The sequence below is a fragment of the Cucumis sativus genome, chromosome 1, assembly GCF_000004075.3.
Source record: "Cucumis sativus cultivar 9930 chromosome 1, Cucumber_9930_V3, whole genome shotgun sequence".
In the NCBI taxonomy this organism is placed as follows: Eukaryota; Viridiplantae; Streptophyta; class Magnoliopsida; order Cucurbitales; family Cucurbitaceae; genus Cucumis; species Cucumis sativus.
Genome location: NC_026655.2, coordinates 30,592,084 through 30,612,970, shown reverse-complemented (window position 1 = coordinate 30,612,970; position 20,887 = coordinate 30,592,084). Strand labels below are relative to the sequence as shown.

Here is a 20,887-nt window from a genome sequence, read left to right as displayed (position 1 = left end):
AGAGATCCTTGTAGTTCGAGTAAGGAAAGGTTGAAGACCCAAGAGGAGAATTCAGAAATTTTTGGTCAGGTGGAAGAATCTTCCCCTAGAAGAAACAAGTTAGGAACAAGTCGAAGACCTTGAAGCATAGAAGTAGAAGATCGAAGAGTTCCAACTTTTCTGGTCGACAGGGACATTAACTATTTAAGTGAGGGAGAATGTCATGAGCATGCTTGTCCAAGACGTTGTTTGCCCGTGGCTGCATGCCCAAACATCCTCACACCACCTTATGTTTATGCTTTTGTACTTAGTTTAACTTGTTTTCTCTAATTTCTATGTTGCTTGCTTGTAAGTGAACATTTCACACTTTTCATATGCAAGCCCTGCCATATTTAAAATTGTTAAAAATGTATCATAGGGAGAACCCACTAGTCAATCCCTCAACCAAGCTTCCTTGCAATTACACGTCTTGATGCTTTCCTTAATGTTGTTTTCAACACATTTCTTTCTCTCTCACATTTTTATAAAACAATTTTATCTAAAAACTGAAGGGAGGCTACATTATAGTGCGAGTTTGTCTGTGACTTTTAGATTTAGTACGATTGACTAGTTTGTTCACCAAGTTAAAACAAGTGTAGCACAATCGTCTATTCCGTATTCGAAAGGTTGCCATTGTGATACAACCTACATGAGATAGAAAATTTACAAAGTTTTTTCTTGTAGTTACCAACAAATTGGAATTTTCAAGAACTTATTTCTCCCAAAACTCATTGTTTTAAAAAAGCATCATCTAAGTCTTCTCACCAAAAATATCTCTTATTATTATGGGAAAGCTTTTCTCAAACCAACAAAAATTTTAGTGGCTGACGCAAACAACACCAGATTCTCAACTCTCACTCCAATGGCTTCTCTTCACCTTCTTCAACCTCTAACCTTTCTGTCTTCCCATTCCGTCCCTCTCTTTTCCCAATATTCCAATCCAATCAGTTTCAGACCCTCCTTCCCGAAAAAGCCCTTTCCACTGAAGAAATCCCTCACTCTTTCCTTTGCTCTAACCGAGTCTGACTCCCCCAAGTCCTTACAACCCAACCCCGAGCTTCTCCTTCAAGAATTGGCCGTAAGTATGGCCTTCATCTCAAAATTTCCCCTATCCAATTCCTTAACTTCATGTCTCATTTTCTGTTTTGATTGTAATTTTTTGTACAGGACAGTTTTGATCTTTCAAGAGATTACTTTGAAAAGCTTCCCCGTGATCTTCGTCTTGATGTACGTGGTACATTTTTATTTTTATTTTTTTGTTCTCGAGTGATTCTGTGGTTCTTTTTTATTAATTTTATTCGTGTTTTGCGATTGAGAGTGAATATTGATAATGTTGTTTTATATGTGAAGCTCAACGATGCTGCTTTTGATCTTTCTAATGGACCCGTTGTTGACGAGGTATTTTCTCTGTTCTGCTAGCTTGTTTAGGGCTGTTTACATCCATTTTGCTTTTCATTATCTTATTAGAAATTGTGCTTATTGGTGATTTCTTTACCTTATATTTGTAATTACTTTTGTAGGTTTAATAGTGCCGATTTTCAAAAGTTATTCCAAAATACTATTCGGAGCTGGTTTCAAGAACTGAAAGGCCTGTGTATATTTCGGTTAAGACTTCAAAAGTATTTCTAAACAGTAGCAAATGTAACTAAGTAATTGTGAATTTAAGCATAGCTCGATTGTTAAAGGCAAAGATACTGTGTTACTCATTTAGCGTTGAAGCCAGATGTTTGAAATCTCATATAAGTAAAGGCAAAGATATGGTATTACTCATTTAGCATAGAAGCCGTATGACATGACCTTGATAAAGGGCTAAGAGGTCATAGATTCATTCTATTGTGATTACCTACTTACAATTTAATATCTTGCGACGTTCTTCGGTACCCAAATGTTGTAAGGTTAGATGGGTTGTCTTGTGAGATTAATGAAGTAGAAATGTAACCAAAGAAAAAAAAACATGTAACAAAAGTATTACCAAGGAGTAACAAGTTAGAAACAATTATTAGGGGAAGGTTGGCACAATAAGTTGGCACCCACTCTGCTGCGCATGCTTTCTTTTTTATTTTTGATTCTCAAGCTTTTTGTATTGTCGAACTTTCATAATAAGATGAACTTTTTTATTAATTCTCCAGTCAAAGTAAATGTGAATTATCTGATATAAGCTTGTGATGTACTGTGAATGTTGAATTTCTGCTTCAGTGTGGTCAAGAGATGGGAGAAATATTGCTAAATCTCTCCCGAGCTTGGGAAGCCGCTGACACCTCCACTTCACATGCTTTAGTAAGCAAGTTCCCTACGTTGGTGCAATCCTTGACAGACAATTACAAGTCAGGCAAGAACAGGACTCAAGAAAACTGATGCTCAAGTATTTTGTGAAAAAATCACTGTAACCTTTGTTTGGTCTATCTATTTAGGATTTGGCAAGCGTTTGATATCTGCTGGAAGAAGGTTCCAGTCAATGGGACAGTACGGTCAGGGTGAACTACAGAAGGTACATCGTAAACTCTAAACTATCTTTTTCATAACAGAGCTTTTATTATGTACATCAATCATATCGTGAGAAGTCTGAAGAATAGGTTTTAGGTTGCTTAGAGATTCCATAGAATCTCATTATCTATCTATAGTTTGTTTATATTAGTCAATTCTTAATGTTGATAATTTTTCCTATGGTCTACATAATTGGAAACTTAATGATGTTTATGCTGTGTATTCCTTCTTGAAGTCAATGGAATATCAACATGCTGGTGGATTTTCTTCAAGAATGGAAAACGAAAATCAATTATAATTCTCTTCAATACAATATTTTATTATTCAAGATTTTTACTTTTCTTGAAAGTTTTCACGATTATAGATTGCCGAAGTAATGAATACAACTGGAAAGCTTCTGTCTGCATTGTCTACTCCTAAAGTAGCTGAAGAGCCCAAGATCGAAACCAGAATGTTTAAGGTAGGTTTGAACTTTACATTAGATTTGATGTAACATATACTTTGCAGATAAACCATTACGTTTCAGGTATGACTTGACATGAACTTTATTTAAGTAATATTGTTCAAAACTTCAGTTTGGAGAGCTTCAAGTTGAACTGACTGCTGAGAAGGCAAACATCGGTGCAGCAATTGGTTTTGTTTTTGGGTAATCACCACTCATATAAGTAGATCCTTTAATAATTTATTCATTTATCAGATGACAAGAATATCCTTTTCATGTTTAAAATGTAAAATGCAGAGTAATTTCATGGCAACTGAGTCAGGGTGTCCAAAGTGTTAGTGAGAGTTCTCTGCAGTATGCAAATGAAAATGCTTTACTTCTAGCCAAGGTACTACAACCATTAATTTGAATTTTATGATTATTTTGATTCTTTGCATTTAATGCTGAATGAAGATGACTAATGACTGATATATACTCCAGTCTTTGAGAGGCGCTCTACTTGCGGTTTCATACTCATCGGCTGTTTTGTCTGCTTTCACTACCGTGGGATTAATCTTACTTGCTAGACAACTGAAATCAAAGGAAGAGTAAGCTTGTCTTACTTATTTTCCTCAACTCTTGTAAATGTGTTGTATTCAGTCAAAGAACTAAGCTCCTTGCTGGGCCTTTTACTAAAGAATTATATGAATCGATCTATGTACATGACAATAATCTTGCTCAGTTTTAAAATAAGAGTACCTGATATTCACCTTTGTTTTTTCTTCTCTTCTAAGTGCTTGCTTGGTGAAGACTTCCATTCGAAGAGAAAAATACAATCAATACGACCCAAGGGGTAAGACATCATTTTTCCTAAATAGAGGAAGACTTTCTTTCTAAATCTAAATTGGTGGGGATAGCACTTGCAAGATTCATGGAAAGGAATATGAGTTTGTCTTTTAAGGGTTCGTTTCCTAATGTTTCTTTTAAGGGACATTTGAAAGGTTTGACAAAATTTCTAATGAGTTAAATCTTTTACCAACACTTTTTATAAGTCAAATTTCATCATAACGCTTTGCAATGTATTTCATCGTATCACATTATGTAAGCAATACGTGTTTCGATAATAAAATATTGAGTCTAAACCAAGTTATTTCAACACATTAGGCAATGAACATAGTACAAATCTTATCAACATGCATTTCGCATGGAAATCAACTTCTTTCAAATTATGGATGAAAGCTCATATTGTATAGAAACACATTCTTCATACTTAATTACATCTTTGTTCCCTTTTTCAGCTTAAATGTTTATCACACTCTTTCGCTGGGTTGCAGCTACGTGGAGAATAGGCTCAATGTAATTAAAAAATTTCCATCAATTCTACGACACATAACGAGTCTTCCAATGCCAGATTACACAGTAAGCAAAAGACATCCCATACCAAATCACGTATAGCAAGTATGAGACATCCTATTTTAAATCAATCACAAAGCAAGAATAAGACATCCCACATCAGAACATAACCAATGTGAGGAATCTCTTGCATAGGGTACAAAAGATCCTATTATTTCATCATTCTAGTTCATGTTAAATCTAGGGGCATTAAAATACCCGATAACCCGACTAACATGGATTACCCAACCTAAACCGTAAGGGTTGACTTGGGCAGATTTTGGTCGAGTTTACCTAACCCGACCCAGTTATAATATATATATATATATATATAAAAACCCTAGATATGTGTCATAACCATTTAGCCCCTTTGCATTTGAACCTTCCGACTTTCGTTCGACATTTGAAGTTTGCAGTTTAATTCACATGCATCTTGCCACTCAAACTACGAAATATGTACCACCTCTACCTCCCAAGTCCAAATGAAAGAGGCCTAATAAACAAACTTCTTCTATGTGGGATCGTTTCACAAAAATGGAAGTGAGTGCTAACGATGTAGCTAGGTGCAAGTGTAACTATTGTGGCAAGGATTATGCATGTGATAGTAATAGTTATGGAACTAGAACTTTGTGGAAGCATTTAAGAATTTAGTGTAAGAAGTACCCATATAGACAAGAAGATAAAAGATAAACCACCTTAACTCTTATACCTACAAACACTACAAGAAATTATGGATCTCCCAACGTCGCTTTACACCGTCAAAATATATGGTGTCAAGAGTTAGGGCCTCTCTCGACACATAAACTGGGGTGTTTGGAGAGGCAAGAATTTTCGACGCCTTACTTAAAGCGTCAGAAATTCTTGGATATATTTCGATGCTTTATGTAAAGCATCAAGAGTTCTTGGATATATCCCAACGCCTTAAGTCTTTCGAGAATTCTTGGATATATCTCGACGCTTAAAGTAAAGCGTCGAGAATTCTTGCATATATCTCGACGCTTTAAGTAAAGCATCGGGAGTTAGTCTTTTTAAACACCCCCCCCCCCCCCCCCTCACAGATATGTGAAGAAGGGTAAAGGGATGGGTAGAAATGGAGTGCGCTAGGGTTGCTCCTCCACCATCAGGGTCGGCGTTAGCGTCACTATTAGTGCCAATGCGTTGTCGTCATCATTGGTCGCCTTGTCCGCCGCCTCCACTCCCTCAATCTTCGTCTCTGTCACGACCTCTTGGTTGGAGTTAATTCAAAGTTTAAAATCCTAAATATAAACCCCTTTCAATTTGTTCTTAATTTTCTTTTCTATCAGTGAGTTTTTTTATTTTTTATTCTCAACTCTCCAATATTTCTTCTTGATTTATGTATTTGTTATATCCAAAAGTTTGAAATAGGTTGTAATGGTTCTTCATGTTCTTGGCAACAATGGTGAGTTTCTAAAGTATTATTTTTATTTTTCTTGTTCTTTACTTATTGCTAGTATGTCTTCATGGTTTGAATTTTTGACTGAATCCTTGTATGTTTATGCTTGTTTGCACACATAAGCTGCAAAAGAGGAGGAAGTTGAAGAATATGATGAAATGGATGGTTACCCGAGCAATGAAGATGATGACTATGGAATGAATTTGTGCGTCAGAAGATCCTCTCCCAACTTATTTTTCTCAGCTTTGATCCCGATGCAAATTTATGTGTTGCGAAATCCTTTCTTGACAATTTTTCATATTTCTTCCGACACACAAAAGCGTCAGGAGATCCCCTTTTCTTATAGTGAAATGATAAGAAGGGAGCCATTGTTAGTAATTTTGTGACTACATTATTTAACCAATCAGCATGTAGACGAACATGTGCTAAGATGATAATTATGAATGAGTTGTCATTCAGATTTGTTGATACTGAGGGTTTTAGACACTTCTGTAGTATTGTATGTCCTAGTTTTGATGTTCCATTGAGAGTAATAACTGCTAGAGATATATATCAACTATATCTTGAAGAGAAGAAAAAATTGAAATCAATTTTACTTAAAAGCTCTCGAAGAATTTGTTTTACTACGAAGGCTTGAACTTCACAACAAAATGTGAACTACATGTAATCACTACACATTTGATTGGTTCGGAATGAGTTTTAAGATTTTGAGATTTTGTCAAGTTGCTAATCTTAAGGGAGAGGCTATTGGGTGGACAATTGGAAGTTGTTTCTTAGACTACGAGATTGACAAAAATTTTACAATCACGGTTGATACTGCAAGTCTCAATGATGTAGCTATTTCATATGTTAAAAGAAGACTTAAAAGTTGGAAATCCATTGTTTTAAATGGAGAGCTATTGCATATGAGGTGTTGTGCTCGTATAATTAATCTTATTGTAAATGATGGGCTGAACGATATCCATGATTCTATTGCCAGTGTTTGTAATGCTGTGAGATATGTACGATTATCACCTAAGATAATGACAAAATTTAAAGCATGTGTGAAGCACGGAAAAATCTAGTGTAAGGTTTTTGTTTGTTTTAATGTAGCTACTAGGTGGAATTCTAAATATTTAATGCTTGAACATGAATTAAGTTTTAAAAATCATTCAAAATTTTAAAGGAAGAGAAAGAGAAAAAGGACACAAATTTTGTTGAGTATTTTGAGTAAGATGATCGTGGAAATAAGAGATTGGGATCCACAAATGTGTCTGACTGGTTGGGTGTAAGTTTATTTGTAAAATTTTTGAAAAGGTTTTATGAAACCACTGCAAAGATAAACGGAGCTTCATTTGTGACTTCTAATGTTGGTTATAAGGAGATTAATAAAATTTTGTTTGTTTTGATCCAATAGAGCAACAACAACTCTGATCTCAATTTGATGGCTAGAAATATGAAAATAAAGTCCGAAAAGTATTGGAGTTCGCTTGAGAAGATGAATAAGTTGATGTTTGTGGCTATATTGATTGATCCTCGGTACAAGTTGAAGTACTTGAATTATTGGCTTTTCAATGTTTATGAGAGTAATGCTAAAGGATGTTGTTGAGAGCGTGTGAATATATATTTGTATTGTTTATATAACTTTTATAAATCACAACATAACCCTTCTACTCGAGGTGGTCAAAGTATCGATAATCTTAAACAATCAAACAATGTTACTATGGAAATGGAAAACGATGAAGTAGTTGATCCATGGATAATTTTTTGTGCTTTGAGAGAAGAAGAAACACTACTACAAAACTGTCAATACTTGACACTTTTTACCTATCAAATATTTGTTTACTTGACGTTTTTAATGTGTCAAGTAATCCAATGTCAAAAATAAGAGAAGTTTACTTGACAGTTTTTAAGCGTAAAGTATAATTATACTTGACAGGTAAAAAGCGTTAAGTATATGAGATTATTTGACGTTTTTTAGGCATCAAGTAATCCAGTGTAAAAAATAAAGGGGCTTTTTGTTTGACAGTTTTTATGCGTCAAGTAAAATTATACTTAACAGTTTATAAACATCAAGAATTCATTTATTCTTGACACATTTTGCATGTCAAGATTTTTTTTTCAAATGAAAAATTGTACAATTTGAAATATTCATATAATTATATTGCACTTGTTTTGAAGTCCATTCACACGTAAATAAGTAGAGCCTTTGAGATTACACAAAGTTGCTAAACTACATATATTAATTAAACAATTGAATCAACCCAAACTTTCCATCAAAGAACTAATAACTTTAACAAACTGCATATATCAATAAATCATACATATAGTTGGTCATTACATACTTAATTACATTAGCCTAAACTTCTAACAACATCTCAAACTTTCCATCTATGTCTAAATATAAACAAAATATATGTGCAGCCCAAAGGTGTACCATATCAACAAAAGATATACATGTCTAAGCTACAATATGAACCTTTTCTTGTTGCAAAATCCTCGCTTCTTTCTCAAACAATTGAGCCTTTGCATTTGTGGTTTCCAACCTCTCCTTTAGCTCTTTTATTCGATGTCTCAAAGAAGATACTTCCATATCATAACTTTTAATTTTTTACTCGACAACCCGTGGAAGAAACACTTATTTTATAATAATGATCTTCTTTTCATCATTGAGATAGAAAGTGATATCCAAAAATATATAGAACCCAGCTACAAATTTTAAAATGTTTATTTTGGTCATCGTACTTTTAAATTTAAGTCATCTTGATCTTTATACTATATGTGTTTGGGGAAGGAATATGAATGGTAGTGTTATGATAATATATGTTTGAGGGAAAATTATTATTGTTGTAGTATTATGATAGCTTGCATTTGGAGGAAGAGTTATAATTGTGGTGTGTTATTATAACATGTGTTTGGGGGAAGAGTTATGAGTGTAGTATTAAAGGGTTATGAAAAGGTGAAGTAGGGAAATTTGTAGGGTTATGAAAAGATGAAGTAGGATAGTTTGTAGGGTTATTTAACCATAATCCTAAAAAATGGACACTCTTGTTTGGGCCATAATCCTTTTTCTAATCCCCCTAAATCCTCACCTCAAACACACCCTTAAAGTTAGGCTATGATTTATATCTAATCCGTTCGCTTGTATTATAAGTAACTTCTCCTTAATTAAGGTGGGCAACCTTTCGGTGCTTTTGCCGCACATTTTAACATCTTTACAACTTATGCAAAGGATGTATTCGACAATGCTATTGAAAGCGTGTATACAAAATATATGTGCAGCCCAAAGCTTGTATAGTAAAATGTGTGCTTTCACTTGTCAGGCGATTGCTATCAATACTATTGTCTTTCTCTCAAATAAACAATGTTTTAACATCCATGTTTTGTTAAACAAAGCTTATAAGACATACATTCAGATTATCTAGTATTAGTAACACATTTCATTGCTCATGAACTAATTAAACAGATATTGAACATGGATAACAACACAAAAATGGGAGAATGATAGAAGGAATGCATTACTATTATAAACATATCTTTAGGCCTTTCGGCCACGGAGTACATACTGCAATGTAATTAAATAAAAACATAAAATGGATTAAAAAGAAGTGTATCAATCTCTCATACTCTACAACTCTAATTTTTGCTTGATTGTATGGTGGAAATGGTCAAGGAAACACTTTCTTTCCTGTTCGTTCTAAGCACTCACCTAAAACTTAGAAAGAAAAAAAAGAATGGAAGACAATGAACTTGCTATCCGATCCAAAGATTGCACACTTTGTTATGAAGTAGATTTGTATAGGCGAGGAGTGATGTTGACAGAACATTTCACCCCTCATTAATGATTCTGATTAAAGCTATATCACTCTGCGTAGACATCCTTCTGTCATTTTTCTGACATTCGTGTCAACAAAATTTTTGTTTGATTGCTCGTCGCCTTGTTGGTAAAACGTCTCTCCACGTAACATTCTATCGCCAAACTCTAATTCTTTTTGCCTATTATCCTACGATAAAAACATATAAAACGCGATAAATTAGGGATAAAGTTTTTTTGTAATACGTGATACATTTAGATTATATCAAAGTGATATTTAAACGATATTGATATTCTAGAAGATGAGTTGGAATAAAGAAAGAGAAGATGAAGAAAGAAAGAAAAAGAAAAAGAATAAAAGTAGAAGAAAGAAAATCTTGAAGAGGAGTCGAATAAAACACAAAGAAGAAGAAAGAGAAATGCAAATTTTCCACCATATCAAGGGCAAATATGAAATTTATGAAAATATTATATTGGGTTCATGAGATTTTTTTTTGTTACATAGGTCGTAAATATTTTAGTATTTTGTTACATTTATGAAAAATTAACCTTTTAAAAACCTACTATTTAGTTAACATAAATTCTAATATAAATATAAAAAAAAACATAAAAACTACTATAATATAAGATTTGAAAGTTTAAAATAGATAATCATATATATATATATAGTCAGCTTTGAAAATGATTTAGAAAAATTCAAAACATTGTTTGAAGATGCAACATAGTTGTGATACACATTTAAATTGTTTTCAAATCAAATCATAAAATTTATGCCGAATTTTCCGCATATAAATTAGTTCCTAATGAAACTCTAAAATGGATATGTAGAGTCCATATTGTAAATTTGATAAATTAATTACAATGTAATTAAGATTTTTTTAAAAAAAATATATAACAAACCCTAAAATATTTACAACACAAATAATTTTGAAAAAGAAAAAAGTATTAGACATGAACGATTGTTTAATACCATATACGGTAATTGTAATGGATGAGAGGAATAATATAAGGATATAACAACATTTAAAAGAAATTGCAAATATAGCAAAACTATCGCGGATAGATTTGTATCGGTGATAGACTCGTATGATCTTTCGGTGATAGACTTCTATCATTGATATAATTTGAAAATTTTTGCTATATTTGTAAATTTTTTAAAATGTTGTTATATACTTAACTATTTTGAATTTAATTGCTAAATTTGCAACTATATCTCTATAATATAATTACAATGCAAGGATAGACGAGAAATAATATACTTTAAATGATCGTGATAATCATAATAAACGATAGTATTGATTATGGTAAGTGATCGTGTTACTTATGTTAAGCAATCATGTACTTCAATGTAAACTATTATAAAAAATTTCAAATCTAACAATCGTATAATACAATATACACAATCGTTTAGATTTTGATATACAATCATTTAGAAATGCAACGTTACATAGTTCTTTGTTAACATTTTATACTACTTTTCTAAACAATTTAGAATTCTTATTGTAGATGATGATGATGAAATAAACGCCGAATAAAGAAAGTTTGAAAGATGAGATGAATAAATCACAAACAAAATAATAAACCATTGTAAAGAAGAAGAAGGGAAGAAAACAAGAACATATATAAAATTTATGAAAATGTAATCGAATTCATATGTTTTTCTTATTCCGTAAGGAACCAAAAATATTTATGGATTTTGTTACATTTATATAAATTAATCATACAATCAACCGATGCATAATTAATTAAATTAATTAAACTATAAAGACTTTTAAGCAGTCCGACCCCTAAGTCAAGTACACATATGAGAGAAAAAGAATCAAATGCTAAATATTAGATATTCTTCTACATCACGTATAAGTCAATAAATTTGAAGTTTATTATACGTGTCAAATTCTCATGTGAATAAATTGGCACGCTCAATAGATCTATCTTTATCTCTCATCGTAAAATACAAACATAGTGATGTAATTCAAGGTTTGTTCGATTGTTGTTGCATGATTATCATGTATATAAGCTTTTCGTATTGTTCAGAATATCTACTAATGGTAATTTATCATTATGCATCAATTGTTTTTTAGTTCAGTAGTAACTTGTCTGTTAATACAACAATACAAGAACTATGAAAGATAAGTTATAGGAGCAAATCAACACCTTAACGAAAGTATGTAAAGAATGACGTACTTACAAAATGTGAATGAAAACAAAAATATGGTTAAATCAACTTAAAGTCTTGAGAATCAAATGTGAAGCACACTTGTATGGGTTATTGTTTTTTAGTGTCACTTGTGGGTGGAAATTTCATCATAGAATTCTACCTTGTGAAACCAATCATTTTGGAGACTTGCCCTACTACAAAACTAATCGTAAACACATAATTTGATTGGATTAACTTTATTAAACACATTGTAGACTTAATTACGACTAATTTGGATCAAATTGACTTGTTAAATCTAGCCATCATGAAAAATAGAGACTTACATCATCGAAGTCCACAATCTTTTGACTTCAATTTCAATTTGAGACTACGTGAATTCGTACGTATGTAGAAACAATTTGTGATTTGTTAAAAAATTTAGGATTTTGTTTGTTTGTTTAAATGTATAATCAAGTTATGGAGAATGTAGTTGAAATATATTTGTTTTTGAAATGATTATTCTTGGTAATACAGTAGCAAAAAGTAGGAAAATGAAAAAGTATTTGAATCAATTATAAGGAGAAATAAATTAATGAATTGAAAGAGAGAAAAAAAGAAAAGAAAAGAAAAGAAAGTTGATTCATCAAAACTTCCCTCCCTTTCAACAAAGACTCATCAGCAGAGTCCCCCCAAAACCACCGCCGTCTCCCCTTTTCCATCTCTATAAATACCCTCTCCCCCCCCATCCCTTCCATTTCCGATGCGAACACTGTTCATCCCCAAATTCCCACTCAATTCCCTTTTTCTCTTCTCCAATTCTCCATTTCCATTCCCAATCGCCGCCTTCCGATCCCTTTCTTTCCACTCCTTTCACCGATCTCCCTCCTCCGCCGCCTCTTCTTCTTCTCCCACCATGCCTCCCCGTCTCGCTATGATTTCTCATGTCGACTCTGGCGGCCCTCTCGCTCGGAGATTGTGGAATAAGTGCCGTAGAGAGTCGATACTTTCGATGTACACCCCTTTTTGCGTTTGTCTAGCTTGTGGGACTCTTAATATTGATACATTTCGACACTACATCGGCCAGGATGTTCATTTCCTCAAGGCTTTTGCTCGAGCGTGAGTTCAATTCCTTTTGTCCTTTTTTGTTATTGGGTTCAATCTTTATAGAATTGGGTTGTTGTGTAATCCATGATCTTGAATCTTCATTGTATTGGGCTTGTTTGTTTTCTTTATGATTGTTCTGGTTTCTTTGATTTGGTTCTTTTGAACTATTGTTGTGAGAGAAATTACCTGGTTCTTGAATCTTGGTTGAATTTGTTATATTTTATTGAGTAACTTCTCGTAGTAGGTCTATTTGATCAAATTTAGTCCTTTTTTCGGTGTAAAATATTTTCGTAAAATTGATCCTTCAAAGGATTGGAATAGCATTTATTCATTGATAAAGACTCGATTTCTTGCAAAAAAGAAAGTAAGGAAGAGAACACGAAAAAGAGATTAGTAAATACATGTTCTATTTTAAGGCAAGCAATTGGTTTCGATGTTCTTCCCCCCGATGTCATGGAATCTTTAATTTTATGCTTGTTTTACTACTGAGAGATATTGCCACGTTTAATTTATAGGGCCTGGCAGTGGTTGTTTGGTTGTCTTCAGAATCTTTACTTCTTTAATGTTAAAAAGAAAAGGAAAATGGAAAACTAGTAGGGGAAATTTCTTTTCTTGATGACCAACAATCAACAATGATTACAATGAAAAGAAATGCTTAACTATTTGTTCAATTATGCTTTAGTTTCTGCCCATACTGACTTCTTGAAATTTATTGCTTTTTGATGTACTATTGCTGTAAAGGTCCTTCGATTTAGAAAAGTAGGTTTAATTTATAGTTAGTGAAAGAAAGAAGCATGGGATCAGGATATGATTTTGTTGACTATGACTATGTTTTGCATTGACTATTAAGAATGCTGTCTGATATTTAAGATGTTATTTGTCTGTGTTTCCTATCATCTTTCTTAGAATCAAATGGAAGGTTAGAATGTAAACGTATTTATTTGTATAATCCAGGTATGAACTAGCTGCAGAATGTGCTGACGATGATGATGCAAAACATTCAATCAATGAGCTGAGGAAGGCAGTGTCGGAAGAACTGAAAATGCATGCTTCATTTGTTAAGGTAGAAGATCATCCATATTTGATTTCTATTTGTAAACTTCATTTTTTTCTTCATTTTCTTTCTGTTTTGTTGGCAGCAATATGTGTTTCTGTTTGATAAATGAACATATTAATACCCAAGCATTAAAATGGAATCCTGGCATTGTATGTGTTTTTATTTTATTTATTGTCTTGGGGGATGTTACTTGACTCTATTCCCTTGGTGCACAATCTTTAAGGAATGGACTGCTGCGGATGGAAAAGAATCTCCTGTCAACCCTGCTACCGTCAAATACACTGATTTTTTGTTGGCAACAGCTTCGGGTAAGATTGAAGGAGCTGAAGGTCTTGCTAATCTTGCAACCCCATTTGAAAGAACAAAGCTTGCTGCTTATGCTCTTGGTGCCATGACACCCTGCATGAGGTTGTACGCCTATTTAGCTAAAGAGTTTAAAGGAGTTCTTGGTGCTCTCCATGGTGATCACCCCTACAAGACGTGGATTGAAAACTATGCATCTAAAGGTTTTGAGGTTGGTAATTTTGAGTTGTGAATTTTCTCTCCTTGTTTGGATTCTAGTTTTGTAGTAAGATATGGAGTACTGAAATGACTAGCCGTATTTATTTTCATTTCAGGAAGCAGCTGAGAGAACGGAAGATGTGCTTGAGAAACTTGCAGCCACTTTGACAGGTGAAGAGCTTGACACCATTGAGAAGCTGTATCACCAAGCTATGAAACTCGAGCAAGAATTTTTCTGCTCTCAGCCAGTTTCTCAGAAGACAGTACTTCCTTTGATTAAAGACCACAATCCTGCAGAGGATCGACTGGTGCTGTTTTCTGACTTTGATTTGACGTGCACTGTTGTCGATTCTTCTGCCATTCTGGCTGAAATTGCAATTGTAAGAGCTCCAAAACCTGAACAGATTCAACCTGAAGACCAACCCATTACCCGAATGTCATCAGCTGACCTCAGAAACACATGGGGTGTTATTTCCAGGCAGTATACAGAAGAGTACGAGGAATGCATTGACAAAGTCCTGCCTCCTAAAACTGGTAGTTACTTACAACATGGATTTCCTTTTGTTCCAGCGAGTATTCTTTATTTTATGTAAAGAATTGTAATCAATATTGTGAATTTTTTGGGATTGCAGAGGAATTTAAGTTTGAAGATCTGTGTACAGCACTAGAGCTACTCTCTGATTTTGAGAAAAGGGCAAATAATAGAGTCATCGAGTCCGGAGTACTTAAGGGCTTAAATTTTGAAGATATAAGACGAGCTGGTGAACATCTTATTATTCAAGATGGTTGTTTTAATTTCTTTGGAACTGCTTGCAAGAGTGAAAATTTGAATGTTGGTGTCCACATTCTCTCTTATTGTTGGTGTGCGGATCTCATTAGATCATCTTTTAATTCAGGTACATTTCTTTACTGTCTTTTAATAGATTTGGAATTAACCATGTGAATTCAGTTCATAATGTTAGTTAAAGCTATATAATGCATGTGTTCTGTGTTTTAACAATATAGTGCTATCATGCGTTCTGTGTTGTTAAATCTCAAGCTTACTTCCAAATGGTAGCAACCTCGTCCGAAGTTAGCATCATAGTTTTCTTTTTTATATCTGTGTCAGGTGGTTTACTAACTCAAGTGACTATACATGCCAATGAGTTTGCGTTTGAAGAAGCAGTTTCGACGGGTGATTTGGTTAGGAGGGTAGAATCTCCCCTTGATAAAGTCCATGCTTTCCGTAAAGTCCTGGAAAACTATGGTAATGATAGAAACAACCTCACTGTATACATCGGAGACTCTATCGGTGACCTGCTTTGTTTACTGGAAGCAGATATAGGAATTGTAATTGGGTCGAGTGCCAGTTTAAGGAGATTGGCAACTCGATTTGGAGTTTCTTTCGTTCCATTGTACCCCAGTGTGGTAAGAAAACAGAAAGATCTTACCAAAGATTCACGACGTAGTTGGAGAGGATTGTCTGGTATCCTTTACACGGTCAATTCTTGGGCTGAAATCCATGCTTTTGTTCTTGGATGCTAGAACCAGGCTCTTTTTTTGTGGTTCTCATTCATCTCAACTCGTTTGGTTTTTCGATATTACCGAGTCGTTTCTGCATCATCGATTGTAAAGAAGATACAAGTTGATGGCAAATTTTGTAGGGCCAACAACAACGTTTTTGCTGTCGTTTGTCCGTCCTCCATTAATTGATATGTACTTCTGTATACTTTTGGTCAATGTGAAGGAAGGATAGATGAAAAGCAATTATTTGAAACAAAAAGTTGTTCATATTAAACATTTCAAGCTTTTACTGTGTATCCATTGATTGATAAATAGAGATAGGTGCTGTTCTATATTTTGGGATGAATGGCAGTTTTTACAACACAAGACAATTGTAATTTCCTATTATGAATGAAAGAAGCACTATAATAACTTTGTAGTTAACTTTTTTGTGTGTTTCAGTTTAAGAAAATGTTGTTTCTTTTTTTATAACTTGTTATCATTTATCGATTTGTGTTTGCTCAGATTTATTACTAATTTCTAGTTCATACCTTCGTTTAATTTGGGTTATAATCCTCTACTTATTTTATGTATATTGAATTTATTTCAAGTTTATTTATAATTAATTAATTATAAATAGTTACTAAACATACTAACCATAGATGTCTTTTACTTACTACTTTATGTTTCCCAAAAGAAATCAAATCAATTTCATTCTTGGTATATACGTTATTCTTCAATGAATAATAAAAGCAATTTGTTTCATGAATGCTTCTCTTTCTTTGAAGATAACAGAATCCAATTTGATTTTAAGTCAGTTGAGTGTAGTTCTAAACAAATTCAACCCTTGAGGTGGAAAAACAAATTCTTCTGTCTTTCCTTTTTATGTTTTTTTATGTAATATTTATACTATCCATATTGTACAATAGTTGAAGACCTACATTCTTCATATATATATTACATGTTTATACCTTTTCAATTCATCGTGTCTCTACTTTCCATCAGCCAATATGTTATTGATAGTTTAGGTCGGTGATAATTTCTTGATAGAAAGTTTCATTTATCAGTCTTATCGTGTTAGCTGTACTATTCTCATCGCTTGGCCAGCATAGGTCGTCAACTACCCGAGAGGGTACGCAAGGACATGGCTAACGCACGCAAGGAGGAGCTTTCTATCCATTTGCGAGGCAACATCCATCATTTGTATCCTGAAAGGAGAACATGTGTAGACACTAGGCATCGAGAAGTTCCTACCCTTAATCGCAAAGTTCTATACGTCTCATATGTGAACTCTTCTAGATATATCTCGTCTAATCACACTTAGTTGTGTGGATCTCAAAAGGCGACCATATGTGGCATTTAATGACTTCGAGAGGAGCACACCTTAATCATAAGATGGTTGAGTAAGCTATATCACATCAAGACTATTGCATTGCTTAACCGTGTTATAATGCATAGATATTATTTCACTATTTCTTGCATACAAGTTAGTTCACATATTCATCTCGCATTCATTTTCACCCCATTCTAGATTCTCTAGGCATATTTAAGTAGTGTTATTTCCACATTATTCTTTTATATGTTAATTGTTTATTCTTTTATATCATCGAATCGAGAAGTAGATCCTAGAACTAAGATTTGATATCAGTTCTCCATGTTCGACTCTAAATCACCCAGATAAACCTATTGCTTCACTTATATTTAGGCAAACAGTAGAAAAATTTGTACTAAACTAGGACTCTGTGGTTATGCGATGAAGAGGTACATAGTGAGTACTTCATATACAATGATCATGGTCAATGACTTATCGCATAGACACACATTCAACAACAACAAACCATGCCTGTGCAAAATCTAGGTAAGTGTTGCACACTCTTTTCTAGTGCTACAACTCTCCAAACATTTTTTACGCGAGTAAGGTATGCATTTTTGAATGCCTTTTGGCTGATAACTTCTCTAAACCCTTTTAAATCTCCTATTTCACTTCTCTAATAACAAATTCAATCACTTTTTTATTTGTAAGTGCCATACCTCGCCTCAGCTGTCACTCCATGCGACTAGATGGGGTTGTGCTACCAAGACATCCATTGCATACCTCTCGCAAGATGAAGTGTGAACGCCTAGTGAGCGGAACAACTCTCTTCACCATGTCTCTTTGCAAAATTCTGTACTTGAACCTTACAAACCTTCTCAACGCTTTGCAATGGAAATATAACTCTTGAACTTAGCTCCTTCGCCTAATACCTAATACTTAGCTCTAAACAACTCTTGAACCAGCTCCTTGATTGCAAAGGTATAGTGACGCAACTCTCATGTTACATAAGCTTACATGACAATCATTCATTCCCTCCCTAACTTGGCTTCAACACCTGACAACTTGAGGAGGGAAAAACTTAAAATGTAAGTCAAACAGACTTAGTGAGTGATGGATTTGAGAAAACCTCTGTAGGAAAACAATATTAAAATAATAATAAGGTCAGATCATAAATGTAAGATTCTCATCTCATTAAACCACCATCACAACAAGCACAATAGGTTCCATACATTTAAGTCATCATGCATTCCAAACTTATCACCGAGACCTAGGATTCTCCCCTTGCCTAAACGTGGAATTTACATTCAATTAGAGTCACGTGAGTTACTTGAGATTTCCACCAGCGTCTTGTTACATTCCATCTTTTTCTAAGAACTAAGATTCACATTCAATCAGCGTCTCTTACATCATTCCTTGCCTAGTTTTGGGATTTACACTCAATCCCCATCCAACGTCAATATTTCATCACAACTCGTCCTAACTTGGGATTCTTCCCTGCCTGGACCTGGAATTCACATCTAACCAGCGTCACGTGAGTTACCTGCCACTAGCATCTTATGATATATCATATCACACCATAACAAACAAACCACACGATTAATTACAAGGGAGTATTAGCTCACAACTTACTCCTAACATAGATTATCACAGAGATAACAAAGTCATGCAATAAGCATATACACGAGGTTACGATAGAATACTGGTAACACCACCTTTATAAAACAATTCTTTCCAAAATGAAGATCATAAATACGAATGTTTTCAATATAAACAACAATTTAACCGTATATGAATATTCGTTTTTCTTTAGGAAGAATCATGCATTCACAAATATTAATTCATATACTCATTAGAAAACATTTAATCATAAATAATAGTGTAGAAATCACTTTCAAAACATATTGTGTCACTCACAAACAATTATTCATTTATAAGGATCACTCACAAAAATACTTAGCCTCAACTCCTTCCTTCACTGATTTTGGCTTCCTCTTCTCGCCTAGCGGTTCGCTCAATCGGCCATTCAACACTCAAACTTTTCCTTTGTCATTTTCATCAGAAAATCTAACATCTTCAAAAACTCCTTTGTCCTTCAACTTGGTCCTGTTTATAGTGGTCTTTCACATCCAAGGGTCACTTTCATACTATACACGTGTCACTTAACGATTCGCTACACCATGAAGCCAACCCAAACCCGACACATAGACTAAATATCAACGATGATTGGACATTCCTTTAAGATGCCAACCACATTCCTTTAAGCTGTCAACCTTATCTCCTTGGAAAGCGAAAACTCTTTAATCGCTTGACTCTCTCTATCTTCCTGGGAAGCAATAGAAATTTACTTTCCTTAGAGGATCGTCTTGTCATTTCAACAAAACACCAACTTCTTTGTCGAACTCCCTTAGATGTATGTACTTCTCCTTGCATAACTATATTAAATGTCTAGCTCTTGGCATCTAACACATACTTCTTTCTCATCAACTATTCTTATTGTGTCGCGTACTTTAACGTGATAGAACTTAGACTCCACATTTTCCTTCATGTCGCCTCTTCTTTTCTCGCATCCTTCCTCGCAAAAGGCCTCACACAGGACTCCTTTTTTTCATATCACGGCCTCACAGTAAGCAAAATTACTCTTCAAATTAGTGTAATCTTTCTTAGCTACTCGATAAAATCTCTTCATTTTTTGTTGCAAGAATGAGTCAATTTCTCCACCAATTCTCTTTTGCTTCTCCAAATTACTTGATGGGTAAAGGTAATTCTTGCGAACTGGGTGATTATGCTTTAATTCTATGAGATTACTTATTTAATTTTGCATATCAAATTGATCTTGGAGCTTTTTTCCTTTCTTGTTTTCCAATAAAAAAACACTTTATGTATTTGCTTAATCACCCAATAATTTTATGGTTTACTCGCAATATCTAGAAGTGCTAAACTCACTATTAAAGCATGAACGTTATTAATCTTGAATTGAATTCTTTAGCTTTGTCTTGAATCCTATTGAATTTATTCTTGATTGTTCAATTAAAATAAGCCTCATTAATCTTTTTGAAGATAGTGGCTATCCTGCTTTGAAAAGTTTTGATTCAAAATTCTTGTGCCTTATGCAACTCATTGTAATTTTATTGAAACTACTAAGATGAATATTATTGCAATAGTTAGTATGAATCTTGTTCTTTCACTTTATTCATTAAATTATGGCGATTAGTCCTAAAAAGACTAATTGATCAAGGTTCAATTTGATTGCATTGGTATTTATGTTTCAATGATTAGAATCACAGTGGATCACCCAATTCCCTATTTTCATAATTGAAAGAAATATCATTTTTAATTTCTTTAATTTAACTTCCTCAAGATTGAAATCTTTTTTCTCTTTTATTACATTCAATTTGTCGCAATGAAACCCTTCCTAGTTCTACTATTTGATAATGTGTTTAAACACCCGTTATTATACCCTCTTTTATTGGAATAACGAGGTCAAAACGCATAAGAAGAGGATCAATGAGTGTGGCTCACTTTGTAAATTCATAAATATTTAGAAATATAACTTATATAAGTATCATGTTTGTTTTATGCGATTATCATGTTTAAATGCAAGATAAGTGGAAAAGAAGAAATGAGGAAATCATAGAGCACATCTCGCGCAAACGCTACACGATGGAAACTTGCTTGGTGATTAACAACTCCAAACGAGGAACCACGACATCACGCAAGAAAAGCTCACTAGAAGACAAGAATGGTAGTTAGAGTGATGTGACTTCACAGG

General features: G+C 33.8%; 2 protein-coding genes across 5 annotated transcripts; both read left to right on the top strand.

Moving 5' to 3' along the window:
- Positions 1 to 793: 793 nt before the first annotated feature.
- On the top strand, positions 794 to 6,193 carry LOC101217511. Of its 4 annotated transcripts, none has more exons than XM_031880348.1 (11): positions 794 to 1,096; positions 1,186 to 1,245; positions 1,369 to 1,416; positions 2,215 to 2,347; positions 2,430 to 2,506; positions 2,867 to 2,962; positions 3,078 to 3,148; positions 3,242 to 3,332; positions 3,425 to 3,531; positions 3,718 to 3,776; positions 5,853 to 6,193. In XM_031880348.1, exons 1-11 carry the CDS (start codon positions 881 to 883, stop codon positions 6,113 to 6,115), a joined length of 1,221 nt encoding a protein of 406 aa, XP_031736208.1. In that variant the 5' UTR covers positions 794 to 880; the 3' UTR covers positions 6,116 to 6,193. The 4 variants fall into 4 exon arrangements, with proteins under 4 accessions (XP_031736208.1, XP_031736209.1, XP_031736210.1 ...); XM_031880349.1 differs by lacking the exon at positions 5,853 to 6,193 and adding an exon at positions 4,258 to 5,370 and having other exon boundaries at positions 796 to 1,096; XM_031880350.1 differs by lacking the exon at positions 5,853 to 6,193 and adding an exon at positions 4,222 to 5,825 and having other exon boundaries at positions 797 to 1,096.
- Positions 6,194 to 12,279: 6,086 nt separating this feature from the next.
- On the top strand, positions 12,280 to 16,247 carry LOC101217744 (bifunctional TH2 protein, mitochondrial). The gene is made up of 6 exons (XM_011661950.2): positions 12,280 to 12,775; positions 13,718 to 13,826; positions 14,044 to 14,334; positions 14,438 to 14,855; positions 14,954 to 15,217; positions 15,430 to 16,247. Exons 1-6 carry the CDS (start codon positions 12,420 to 12,422, stop codon positions 15,843 to 15,845), a joined length of 1,854 nt encoding a protein of 617 aa, XP_011660252.1. The 5' UTR covers positions 12,280 to 12,419; the 3' UTR covers positions 15,846 to 16,247.
- Positions 16,248 to 20,887: the final 4,640 nt, after the last annotated feature.